The sequence below is a fragment of the Mya arenaria genome, chromosome 2 (genome assembly GCF_026914265.1).
Source record: "Mya arenaria isolate MELC-2E11 chromosome 2, ASM2691426v1".
NCBI lineage: Eukaryota > Metazoa > Mollusca > Bivalvia > Myida > Myidae > Mya > Mya arenaria.
The window spans coordinates 33,910,974-33,925,246 of record NC_069123.1 but is presented as its reverse complement, the minus strand read 5'-3'; the positions used below and the strand labels follow the sequence as shown (position 1 = coordinate 33,925,246).

The window sequence follows — 14,273 nt, the reverse complement described above, 5'->3', positions numbered from 1 at the left end:
TTTGGTTGGGTTTGTATTCAATTATTTACTTTTTTCTTGAGATTAATTAAGTTTTCACAGAATTTCTGTGGAAACAGCAATGAGCATGTTCTTGCAATCAAGTTTCTGCAGAAATAATTGGCTGAAAACCATGTCATCAGCTCATTACATTATCCAATAATGACTGCATATTTAGTACCAGCAGATAATAATCCTGCACAAAAAAAGCTTTCATGCAAATTTTATTGTAATTTGATTTGAAGTCTTTTTTGATGACAGCCTGACTCAACACTGCACATGATTGGTTACCAGCTACCAACTGCACTATTTGCCAGTATGAATAGTTTGATAGCAATAAAAAAAAAAAAATTCTATATATACTTCCTGTACATCATGTACTGTAGGTACATGTACATCTCTGGGTACATGTACTTCTCTCTCTTAAAAGAAAATGAGATTTTTCCAGTCCGATGTCTTATGGTGTTGGATGGTGAAACATACCATAATGAGTACCAATTAAGATATCTGACACAATGGGAATTTATTCCTCAATTTCTAATATGTAAATTACTTATATTGTAATTTTGCTTACAATTTTAGATGGTTCAATGTCTTGTTAAGCCAAGGTCTTGGGAGAGGTCAGTGTAATTTCATGTTCACATGCCTGATTGCTTCCTTGATGCCAGCAGCACCCAGACAGTGGAATTACAGACCAAATTCCGTCTGACACTTGATCACAATTAAATCTTGTAATTAGCCATAATTGGACAAGCTTTTTTTGAGCCATTCATAAAGACCACAATGAGCCAAACTTGTTAACATTCCAAGTTATCATCGGGTTAACATGATAGTCAAGGTTTGGCATTTCAACAGGGCTATCAAGTTTCTTCTGCTAAGCTACTGAACTTACAAAAGACATATTTCCTAATGGTACTCTTGTTTTGTTCTGACCCCAATGAACCCAACTGTAATAATAAACCCTATTGCGTGAAATTACCCTGAAGAAAAATCAAAGGAAAGTGAAAGCTTGTTGGACTGAGGAAATGAAAATTGAATTATATTGGCAAGATAATTTTAAGATATAGAAAGATATGTGAGTTGTGTAGACTGTGATTATTTTGTATGGTGCCACGGTGGTTTGGCCTAATTGAAGAAATTAAACCACTGGTGCAGCTCTAAGGACTAGGCTGTTTGGCAGGAGTTTCACATTCCATGTGTTGTACTATTTATAGGGCTCCTGAACTTAATAAATTAAAAATAAATAAAAAAATAATATTAAGAGATGCATGCTTGCTTAAAGGATCAGATGAAGATGATATAGTATTTCTGGTTCACACTGGTATACATTTACCAGCATGGTAGTTTTTGAAAAGAACCTCATTAACTTACACTGATCCGAGGAAGATTTCAGTCTCATTTAAAAGACATTACCATGACAAGGAGATTGCAGCTTGTCAGATATAGTCTCCAATATTTCCTCACCAACTCCTGTATTAGCAGTGTTGATTACTTCATAAGTTGTAAATTAATCTGGGACATGCACATGGATTAGATGTCATTTTGAAACCATTCTGTTTGGCTTGCTAATCACCTTAAGAAGTGATGCTTAATTACTGGCGGTTGGATAGTTACTTAAGAAACCCAACACCTATATTTATTGGGATAAGTTGACATGCTGTTTGTAAATTTACTTTAAGTAATAGTTATGCACTAGTCAATTGTAACCACAGCCCCCCCAGGTCTGGGGAATAGCGGGGACTTTGACTTTCGGTCCAGCCAACCCCGGCTAAAATCTGCTGTCTGCGGGGATGAATAGATGGTAAAATCCCCGCCAAATGCCCCTGCACCCCAGGGACCCTAGGTAAGGCCCATTCCCCGCTATATTTAAAGCGAAGACAAAACCACCGCATTCACCCAGCACTGCGGGGCCACCTGAAAGGTAAAAACACGGCCCAGGGTGGGCCTGGTTACAATTGACTGGTGCATTAGATTACATGAAGTAAAATCTTAATGATTTGGAAAGGGCCGAGTGAGTGTAGCGAATGAGCCCTTCTTAATTTATCAGATTTTACTTCATGTCATTTAACTGACTTGGAATACATACCTTATTGGCTGACACATTGTCTCAACACAAAATCTCAAACAGGGAGTTGGTATCCGAGGAATGGCAGTAGGCAATCCTTTAAAAACGGCCCGAAAGTTGACATTTTCAATGATTAAGTACAGTACATGTACATGTACTTAATGATTGCCTATCTGCAATATCATTTGCAAAACATGTTGGTTGTATTTTAACGTAGCTAACTGAAGGGGTAAAAGCAAGAAGTCTCTTATTAATGACATTAAATGATTAACTAAAGAAGCTGGAAGAACCCAGGGGCCAGATTACAAACAGTCTCAAGTCTGAGTTCAGACTCAAGTGGCAAAACTGCAGACCTTCATTTCACTGTAACTTTCCTGTTAGTTGAGTATAATTGATGATGGAATTTGCTGAATTTTATTATTTTTTGAAACTGACAACTTTTTTTTTTATTATTTTAAACAATTGGACTAAAAGCTTGACAGTGATTTTTTGTAATTTAATAAAAGTGGTTTTCTGAGTAGGTGTCTTGTCAGTCAGGCTTGAGACTGTTCGTAATCACGGCCCCAGGGGCTCTGTAGTTACGGATTGAATCCCAAGATCCGGATTGAGAGCTTTAACATCAGACTATTGCAAAGTTGTAAAGATCGGTTTTGCTTCGACAAATCATCAAAAACAGTAAAATGTACCTTTGAATGAATATAAATGTCATTGGACTCAATTTTTAAAGGTGTCTAGTCCCTTTACCCTGCTTTAGGCATAAATACCTCGACACAATCAAAAAAAGCCCAGGCTATTTTTTAGGAATTAACAATTATCAGCTGTTACAACCCCTAAGACCGATTTTGGCTTCATCCACCTCCCCCCCCCCCCCCCCACCCCCAACCCCCCTCCCCCTGAAATGGTTACAGCTCCATCATAATTGAAAATATTTTTTGGCAACCTCTCTAAAGAATCTACAAATTAGTTCTATAATTACTATGGGCTTCTTGAAAACATTACGAAATTTCTTGTTAATTCTAAAAATTGTTACAATTTAAGAGTACACATTAATTTACAACATCAATTAAAACGTGATTATTTCATTTAGTTTTTCCAATGCCCATACATTCCCACCAGTCTGTATTATTTTGTCTGTCTCCATTATGTCTTGTTAAACCTATAAACAATTGACAGCAATACAGTGCGCTTGATTTATTACCGAGGAACAATTCAACCGCCCCCCAGGGCATGCAGTTGTAACCATAAAAGTTTTATTGCAGCATTTAAAGTATATTTACATTTTAAAATGATTTTAGAAATGAGAAAAATCATTGTTTAATCACTGTTAAATCAGAAAAAAATTCTGATGAATTATATTCTATTTCAGCCAGATATTTTTTAAGCCAATGGTAATTAATTTAAATGGATGAATGTCTTATACTTAAGGGTTAATGCCTTTTGTTTCGGATGGTTTTATATGCCCAATAATCAAGCTTTAAAGGGACTAGACACCAGATCTTGCAAGGAAAAAAGAAAATTGTCAAAAACTAACAAACTTTAAATCTCATTGAATCTGAGGTACTGATGTATCACATTGCCTACGCCACCTGTAACTTTCGCAGTTTTTACTTATTCTTCTAATTAAAAATTTACTGGGTTTGTCTTTAAACCACGTAAATCCCAGTAAGTTTAAAAATAGCGACGATATATTTATCTGTACTCATAAACAGATATGATTTAAACTTGAAAACCATTATAATGCACTATTTTTAAACTGGGAAACACAGATGAGACAGCAACATGATTGTTGCTTTTATTATTTTAATCATGTAAAGTGATGTATTATCAGCCTCATACTAGCTGGTATTGACAATTCTAGGCTTATTTTGTGAAAATATATTTATTTATTTGCCGATTGAGGGACTTTCTGGTGTTTAGCTCCTTTATGGTCATTATTAATTAATGATTTATTGGGCATTTTCTTACCCACATTTTTAGATGTGGGTAATGGTATAGTTTGGTGCTGTGTTGTTTAACATCCACAAACGCTAATTTGGTAATGAAAGAAAATAATATATAAGACCACCAGAGAAGCTGTTTAAAGTTTTCAGCTTTTATCCCACTCTTTAATGGGCCTTTAATTTATCATAACTCTTCAGCTGGAGCTAAAATTATTTTTTTAATATAATATTCTACGATTTTAGATAGTTATCTTTTGTTTTTCTTCCTAATTCTGTAATAATTTCTTAAACAACCAATGGAGAAGCTTAACCAAAGTTGATCGCAGTTTTTTTTATGAATTGATCTGGGAAATTGGGGAAACTGTTTATCAATTGTGGCCTCATTTCTTTTCTATTCGATATTCCAATTTTCAGAGTGCATCCCAGTGAAAATTAAAATTAAATTAAAAAAAAAACACACCCTGAACAAAACATTGATCCCATGCATATTATGTTGAGCATTGATCAACATCCGTGGCGCTTCAATGTAATACAATTAATCCTGTGACATTTTATTTATTTTATTAAATTACTGATTGTCTGTAAGAACTTTTTCGACTGCCTGAAGTGTTGAAGAATCGTTGAATGTACATGTAATTGAATTTTAAAACATTGAGGTTATCGATCAATGTCTTCTCGGATTATCTAGGGGATATGGAAAAACATGGTGAAAGTTATTTTTGTTTTCCACAAATTTATCTTCATTGTGTGATGTTTAGTCATAATTTTTTTGGTTTGAAGGAACAAGCCTGAATCCAATGATACCTAAAAGTGCTTGGCATCAATTTAATAAAAGCTAAAATTGCTGGTGTCATCAATTCAATAAAAGCTGGCACCATCAATTTAATAATAGCTTAAAGTGCTGGCACCATCAATTTAAAAATAGCTAAAAGTGCTGGCACCATCAATTTAATAATAGCTTAAAGTGCTTGCCATCAATTTAATAATAGCTTAAAGTGCTGGTGCCATCATTTTAATAATAGCTAAAAGTGCTGGTGCCATCAATTTAATAATAGCTAAAAGTGCTTGCCATGAATTTAATAATACCTTAATGTGCTTGCCATTGATTTAATAATACCTAAAAGTCACCTTGCCATCAATTTGATAATACTTAAAAGTGCTTGCCATCAATTAAATAGTATCTGAAAGTGCCTGCAATCAATTTAATAATACATAAAAGTGCTTGCCATCAATTTAATTATGCATAAAAGTTCTTGCCATAACATTTTTTCAACAAGACCTGCCAATTTAAATGGCTTGCGCTAATTTCGACCACTTGTGTAATATTTCTTAAGGATATTTCATGCTTTTTACTTTATTTGATGGTATCTTTTTGTAAAAATAATTGGCTAAAATTTAATGCCCTAATGTGCTTCTAGTGTTCAGCATTTTAAATGCTCAGTCAATTCTATTTACTAAGCAGTTGAAATCCAGTGAAGAAAAGCGGTTTTGAAAGTTTGTTTTGATCTGTGTGATGCCAGTGTTGATAACAATGGCTCCGGGGACTATCAAAATGTTCATCTCTTCCATAGGTTGTCATTAAATTATTGACATTTGTGTGCACTTACAACTAGGGCTATTAAGACCACTTATGTTATCTCCCAATTTTAATCTTTAAAGTTGTTATATAATATGGCTCTAATTTCATTTCATTCATAATATCAAATTCTTTATAATTTAGTCTTGTCAGAGTTGTCCCTCTTAATGTCTCCCTACTAAAGTATGGACAGATTTACCTCCCTTCTATCTCTGCTATTTCAACCATCTTTTGGCGTAAAGAAAATGTTTATTTCCATCTTCCTGACCTATAAAGCCTATTTTTTTTTCCTGTATCCTTAACATTTTTTTTTTGCCTTGAAAAATATTTTTTATCATTTGTTTCAGTTTTTTTTTTTTAAAGTTCAAAGTGAAGTGTTCTTAGCTTTTAACAATACCAGTGATGCTAATACTGATTGTATAGATCTTCTTAGGTGTAATATTTATAGTTTTTTAGGATCCGAAAAATCTCAAGAATCAATTTGCTTTATATAAAAAAACAAAAATGATTAGAAGATTTTCCAGCCTACCTACCCTATTTTTTAGGAGGATGAAACCTATTATTTATTAAGCCTTTTTACAAGTAGATTAACATCAATATACCATCAATGAGCCATTCATAGATCTTGAATCAATCATTGTCTGACATATAATCTTATATGTAAATGTTTGATATTTATGATGCTGCACAAAAAAACAACAAAAAAACATTACAGCAGCAGCAAATATACAGACATTTTGCCAATAGGGTATATATAATGGAGTTTTTTAAGAACTGAGTTTAGATCTGGGAGGCTGTATTTGACTCCAGGTGATTTTTGCAGAATCAGACTTTGTCTTTAAAATCTGCAAAAATCCATGAAGATTTTCGATTATGAACTTTCGGATCAAAATGCAGTACTTATATAATAACCCGTTTGTTATAAACATTTCTGGTTTAAATCACATGGAATTATAACATAATAAATTACTTTTTAATAAAACCCTATTTTGTTTCTGACATCATTTTAACGTTGCGCAATAATATTTGGTGTGAAGTCATGTCAGCAGAGTGGAATATGGCCGTAATTTGCACTAGGTGAAATACGGACAAACATGTGAGATGCAGATTGGTTATGTGTATAATAAATATATAATCAGGCCTTAAACATCAATGACGCAACGGCATTGATCAAGGACTGGTCACCGGGGGCCCCAAATGTTTCTATACTGGGCCACTGAACTAAATTATATCGCACCAAAATGCTGTCTATTTTCCAATTCTGCTGAATAAATGTAACAATTACCATAACTTGAACCATATACAAAGGTTGTCTACGTGTCATATACGCTATGGGGTTAGTAGGTGATCCGATATGGGATATACTGGGGTGCAGGAAACCATATAAAGATATGTTTTCCTTTGCCCTTATTCTGTAGCTGCTGGTCCAAGTCTTTTTAAATATGGTATATAAGACTAAACTAATTCATAACTACTCAAAAGTGTGTATGTAAACAGTGATTAAGACTTTTGGATAAACATGCCCAAATTCTTACACAGTCTTAAAAGTGCTGGGCATAATAAAAAATCTACTGGCCCATGAGTGCTATACAAGTAAAGAATTTGAACAAGCCCAGAAAGTGTTTTATTTGTGGTACCATAAACAGAACACTAACCAGATGAAAATGTGTGTATTTTCAGAGATGTGATGAGCAAGATATTTGGTTCGTTCTCGGGGACGGTGACGGAGGATGGCGTGTACAAACAGCTGATTTCCGAGACCTCCAATTACCGCACCGACCTCACCAACAAGATCAACCAGTATGCTATTTCTATACTTTTCTAGTGAAATGGTATTTTTCTTTACAAATTACACTAAGTTCTTACACCATTAAATATTTCACGTATTGTAACTGAATGTATTTTAGTTGAATGTCAAGGCTTTTCTGCCTTTAAAGACTAAAATCAAATGTAAAGATCTTGTATGAACAAAGCTTTTTTAAATGTTTACATCCAGTCATTTTGTTCTCTCATAACTTAAAGACAAGTTACTGAACATGTCATCATGCCAACATAGTGGTTGGTGGACTTGTGACCATGGCATCTTTGGTTTAATTCTGAAAATAAAAACAGTTGAGATTTTGTCATATTGTTGGCTTCATTGTTGTGCAAAAACATCAAACTTGGCCATATTTTAACACTAAGACCGTTTAAGTTATTATAAGGAAACTGTTGTTTGAAACACATTTATGGCAAGGCCAATAGCTCTGGCTTAATTATTTTAGAGTTATGTCCCTTGTTCAATGGATAAAACGGCATATGAGCGTTCACATTTGCTGCATGACACTGTGTTTGTTTTTTTGTTTTGTTTTATCTTAATTTTTTCAATTGGTTTCAGTCTTTCATTAAGTGGTTATTCTTTTTTTCAGACGTCTATGGCGACTGAACACAGGCTTGAGCATTGACGTAAAAGCCAAGGTGAAACTACCGGAGCGGCAACTTAAGGTGTGTTTCAGCCGAACCCCATACATTCACATGCTCACTTCTATAAGTAACAGGTTCTTTTGTTGTGTGCAAAGAACGGTAGACACATATTGATTTCTTTGTCGGCGGATTCTTTTTCCTCACTTTTTGTTCCCAAACTTTTGAATGACAGTTATAAATTCCTTTAAAACTTATTATTGAATTTTTGGTCAGTTAAAAGGTCAATGCTTAGGTTTATGGCGACCTTAATACAAAAATGATTAAATGATGATTGGGATAATACTGAATTCTATTATAAATTAATCAATTACGGTATCAATTATCAATTAAAAACAGTGATTGTTGGTATTGGTCGTGTGAGTAAGTTAAATTAATAATATTAAATTGATTTTTATATGATAAATCTTTGCCATGTTTATATAATGATATAGTATATATATATGCATTTACTGTAGAAGTATTTACCTCCATGTAAACATGTTTGTTGCTTATTTAAGGCCTCTTATTTGAATTAAAGTAACCTAAATCAAATGGATAGTTAAAATTGGTAGTATTTAAGTAGTAGACTTTAATGATCATACTTGATAAGGTGTTATATACTCAAAGTCAAGCTTTGCTAACATACTTTGTCAAGCAGTTGAGAGAAGGGGAAAATTTGGGCTAATTTGGAAAGATATTTTTAAATTAGTGTCTTTTAAAGTGCAAAAATTGGAGAAAAATTGTGAAGATTTTCTTCTCTCTTGTTCTAGTTGACAATCCTGCAGGCGGCTCATATGCTGGAGGACTTCTACCCGGGTCATGTGATCAGTCAGCTGACTTACAAAGAGAAAGATTTCTGGGAGAAGAAAGCCCTCGAGTTCCGTGACTGGAGAGGTATACTATGGGTAGTCCAGGCTTCTGAGAGTCTAAGTTGCTTAAAAAAATTCTTCCAAGAAGTCGAGACTCATTGGACTTTTGTCAGAATTTTGCAAGATGCTTGATTTAAAAAGATTGGACATTATCCCTTTTTATGCCCCCCTTCGAAGAAGAGGGGTATATTGCTTTGCACAGGCATGTCGGTATGTCGGTCAGTCGGTCGGTCCGTCGGTAGACCAAAGCTTGTCGGAGTGATAACTCAACTATTCCTGGACGTATGGTCATCAAACTTCACATGAAGGTTGGGCCTGACCAGTAGATGACCCCTATTGATTTTGGGGGTCATCGGGTCAAAGGTCAAAGTCACAGTGACCTTTAATGGTAAAATAATTTTAAAGCTTGTACGAGTGATAACTCAACAATGCCTGCACCCATGGCCCTCAAACTTGACATGGAGGTTGGGCCTGACCAGTAGATGACCCCTATTGTTTTGGGGGATCATCAGGCCAAAGGTCAAGGTCACAGTGACCTTGAATGGTTAAAGGTCGTCCGAGTGATAACTTGACAATGCCTGCACCCATGGCCCTCAAACTTGACTTGGAGGTTGGGACTGACCAGTAGCTGACCGCTATTGTTTTTGGGGCTTATCGGGTCAAAGGTCAAGTTCACAGTGACCTTGAATGGTAAAAGGTTGTCCGAGTGATAACTCAACAATGCCAGCACCCATGGCCCTCATAATTGAATTAGAGGTTGGGCCTGACCAGTAGATGACCCCTATTGTTTTGGGGGGTCATCGGGCCAAAGGTCAAGGTCACAGTGACCTTGAATGGTAAAAGGTTGTCTGAGTGATAATTCGACAATGCCTGCACCCATGGCCCTCAAACTGGACATGGAGGTTGGACCTGACCAGTAGATGACCCCTATTGATTTTGGGGGTCATCGGGCCAAAGGTCAAGGTCACAGTCACCTTGAATGGTTAAAGGTTTTCCGTGTGATAACTCGACAATGCCTGCACCCATGGCCCTCAAACTTGACTTGGAGAATTGGCCTGACCAGGAGATGACCCCTATGGTTTTTGGGGGTCATCTGGCCAAAGGTCAAGGTCACAGTGACCTGGAATGGTAAAAGGTTGTCCGAGTGATAACTTGACAATGCCTGCACCCATGGCCCTCAAACGTGACTTGGAGGTTGGGCCTGGCCAGAAGATGGTCCCTATTGATTTTAGGGGTCATTGGGCTAAAGGTCAAGGTCACAGTGACCTTGAATGATAAAAGGTTGTCCGAGTGATAACTCGACAATGCCTGCACCCATGGCCCTCAAACTGGACATGGAGGTTGGGCCTGACCAGTAGATGACCCCTATTGATTTTAGGGGTCAATGGTCAAGGTCACAGTGACCTTGAAAGCGACCTCGACAATTCCTGGACCTATGGTCATCAAACTTGACATGAAGGTTGGGCCTGCCCAGTAGATGACCCCTATCGACTTTGGGGGTCATCAGGCCAAGGTCAATGTCACAGTAACCTTTAACGCAAAAAAGTTAACAAATCTTCTCCCACTGATATTTCAACAATGCCTGAACCTATGATCATTAAACTTGACATGGATGTTAAGCCTGACCAGTAGATCACCCTTATTGATTTTAGGATTTATAGCTCCAAAGGTCAAGGTCACAGTGATCTTGAATGGTAAAAGGTTGTCCGAGTGATAACTCAACAATGCCTGAACCCATGGCCTTCAAACTTGACTTGGAGTTGCATCTGACTTGTAGATGACCCCTTATGATTTAAGGGGTCATTGGGTCAAAGGTCAAGGTCACAGTGACCTTGAACGAAAAAAACTTGTCTGTGTGATAACTTGACAATGCCTGCGCCCATGGCCCTTGAACTTGACATTAAGGTTTCTGGTGACCAGCTGATGACTCTGGATTTTGAGTTCATAGTGTCAAAGGTCATTGTCATAACACACTCTATCCTCACACTTTAATGGTCATAATCTTAAAACTGCCTTAACGGCAACAAATCAGCTGTCATTTCAGTTCATGCATATTTCATTCAATTGTCCATATAATCCTGACAACATGGCACTCAGGGGGGGCATAATGTTTGACAAACATCTCTTGTTCAAAATATATTTACTGCCCTTTTAGCCCTATCTTAACAAAATGGCGGATTTTGATACATTGTTGAAAATCATTTACAGTTTGAGGTAAATATTGCTTGTAACTGTTATGAATACCTATCTCTTGAGAAATAAGTTATATAAATTAATTAGTATAATATTAACTTTAAGTTAATTAGTTTTATCACAACGCTTGTTTTTTGCAGGCTTAGCAAGTCAGAAACTGTCAACCATTTTCTCGCCGTCATTCTTGGTTCCCCTGGAAGCCACTGACAGCATGTTCCAGCTCAAGGTGTGTGGGTTACCATGGTAATGGGATTGAACATTGGGAATTATAAGGATCAGTTTGTGACTTTTGACTACAGATTTAAAATGTATATTTGTCAGGTTAACATTAAACTCTTGTCTATTTTGGCATTTAAATGCACTTTTAAGTAGTGCTGGGGCACACAGACAAGCCGTAATGCACCAATGGGCGCAGTGAGATCTTTGGCAGAATTATTGGGTGTAGGCAGACCTTTGCTAGAATTAAGGTAGACCTTTGACAGAATCAACAGGCCTTTGACAGAATAAATGGCCATGGGCATGGGCAAACTTTTGACAGAGTTAATGGGCTCATGTAGAAATTTGGCAGAATAAATGGGCTTGGGCAGACTTTAGGCATAAATAATGGGCGTTGGCAGACATTTGGTAGACCTTTATAAGCTCTTAAACAACAAATACTGTTGATTTTACATGCCAGGTATGAGTAAAGAGCCATTTCTCAGTAACATATCATATAGTGTGTACCAAGTTGTGTGTAGTATACCAGAAATTAGAAAGTTATTACAATGTATATTTTGAAATTAATGTCCGAAATATATATACTGGCTGTTTGACAAATTCAAAAGACTTCAGTGGAATTTTTCAATATCAGCATTGTTTAATATTTCCTCTCAAGTAATTCATATTGTAAACAAGTTCTAGAGTGCACCAGTAAAATGGGATCCTTTTCAATTTTCAATACTAAACTAGTTGAATGTGAATGAGAATGGGCAGGAAATATAAATTATTCTTTATTGCATGTTTCTAACTGATAATGTTACAAGATAAATTTGAAATGTGCATTTTATTGCTTAAGAACACGACATTTGCCTCAGTGTCTCCTGCAGCTTTAAGTGCTTCATTAACTAAAGCTCAATAGTTCTCAGAGAGAATATTTTATAGTGCTGCTTCTTTGAAGTGAAATTTGTATGCATGCTGCATGGATGAAATTGGTTAGTGGTTTATATTTACATACACAGTCTGGGTTAGATTTCACTTTTTTTATAAATAGTGCTATCCTACCAGTACATTTTCAATATTATCATTACCTTTCTAAATCTTACCATTACCTTTCCAAATCCTACCATTACCTTTCCAAATCTTACCATTACCTTTCCAAACAAATCCTACCATTACCTTTCCAAGTCTTACCATTACCCTTTCAAATCTTACCATTACCTTTCCAAATATAACCATTACCTTTCCAAAACCTACCATTACCTTTCCAAATCTTACCATTACATTTCCAAATATTACCATTACCCTTCAAAAAATATTTCCATTACCTTTCCTAATCTTACCATTACCCTTTCAAATCTTACCATTACCTTTACAAATCTTGCCATTACATTTACAAATCTTACCATTACCTTTACAAATCTTGCCATTACCTTTACAAATCTTGCCATTACCTTTCCAAACCTTACCATTACCTTTACAAATCTTGCCATTACCTTTCCAAACCTTACCATTACCTTTACAAATCTTGCCATTACCTTTCCAAACCTTACCATTACCTTTACAAATCTTGCCATTACCTTTCCAAACCTTACCATTACCTTTACAAATCTTGCCATTACCTTTACAAATCTTACCATTACCTTTACAAATCTTACCATTACCTTAACAAATCTTGCCATTACCTTTCCAAACCTTACCATTACCTTTTCAGATCTTACCATTACCTTTACAAATCTTGCCATTACCTTTACAAATCTTACCATTACCTTTACAAATATTGCCATTACCTTTACAAATCTTGCAAATCTTACCATTACCTTTACAAATCTTACCATTACCTTTTCAAATCTTGTCATTACTTTTCCAAACCTTACTATTACCTTTACAGATCTTGACATTACCTTTCCAAATCTTACCATTACCTTTCCAAACCTTATCATTACCCTTTCAAATCTTACCATTACCTTTCCAAACCTTATCATTACCTTTCTAAAATTTATCATTACCTTTGTAAATCACACTGTTACCTTTAAAACACTTATCATTACCTGCACAAGTGTCACAATAACCTTGACCTCCTTACACAGGTACAGCACCTTAATCTTGGTCGCTACGTGAGCATGATGGAGTCGACTGATGTTCATGACGATCTTGATGTTGTCACGGAGGTACACTCCAACACAGGTGAGCAGTACCTTAATTTTTAACCAGGTTTTCAACAAAAACCGGGTTATTTGAATGAGGTTGTCGTTGGGCTGGAGGGCGGGCGGACGGGCGGGCGGACGGTCGTCAAACTGTTCAATAACTTTGATATTGATGAAACTTGGTGTGTAGTTAGCTTATGGGAAAAGCTAGCTTGGGATTGCTTTTGAAGGGGGTTGGGCTAAGGTCAAGGTCACTGTTACTAAAAATAGAAAAATGGTTTCTGCCCAATAACTTAAATTAACATTGATAGATATTGACGAAACTTGGTGTGTAAGTTGCTTATGTGAAGAGCTAGCTTGGGATTGCTTTTGAGTTGGGAGGAGCTAAGGTCAAGGTCACTATTACTAAAAAAATAGAAAAATGGTCAAGGTCTATGTTACTTAAAATAGAAAAATGGTTTCTGCCCAATAACTTAAGTTAGCATTGACAGATATTGATGAAACTTGGTATGTAGGTAGCTTATGTGAAGAGCTAGCTTGGGATAGCTTTTTAGGGGGGTGGGGCTAAGGTCAAGGTCGCCTGTTACTAAAAATAGAAAAATGGTTTCTGCCCAATAACTTTAGTTAGGATTGATAGATATTGACCAAAGTTGGTGTGTAGGTAGCTTATGTGAAGAGCTAGCTTGGGATTGCTATTGAGTGGGGAGTGGCTAAGGTCAAGGTCACTATTACTTAAAATAGAAAAATGGTTTCTGCCCAATAACTTTAGTAAGCATTGACCGATATTGATGAAACTTGGTGTGTAAGTTGCTTATGTGAAGAGCTAGCTTGGGATTGCTTTTGAATGGG

At 36.0% G+C, this 14,273-nt stretch overlaps 1 protein-coding gene across 1 annotated transcript in view; it reads left to right on the top strand.

Annotated features, from left to right (window-relative positions):
* Positions 1-14,273, top strand: part of LOC128202638 (uncharacterized) — a 114,223-nt gene that overhangs the window by 90,644 nt on the left and 9,306 nt on the right. Inside the window, exons 26-30 of the mRNA XM_052903644.1 lie at positions 7,259-7,378; positions 7,987-8,062; positions 8,791-8,914; positions 11,223-11,308; positions 13,368-13,464. Of these exons, the coding sequence (XP_052759604.1) occupies positions 7,259-7,378; positions 7,987-8,062; positions 8,791-8,914; positions 11,223-11,308; positions 13,368-13,464 (503 nt within the window). The remainder of the gene's footprint in view (positions 1-7,258; positions 7,379-7,986; positions 8,063-8,790; positions 8,915-11,222; positions 11,309-13,367; positions 13,465-14,273) is intronic.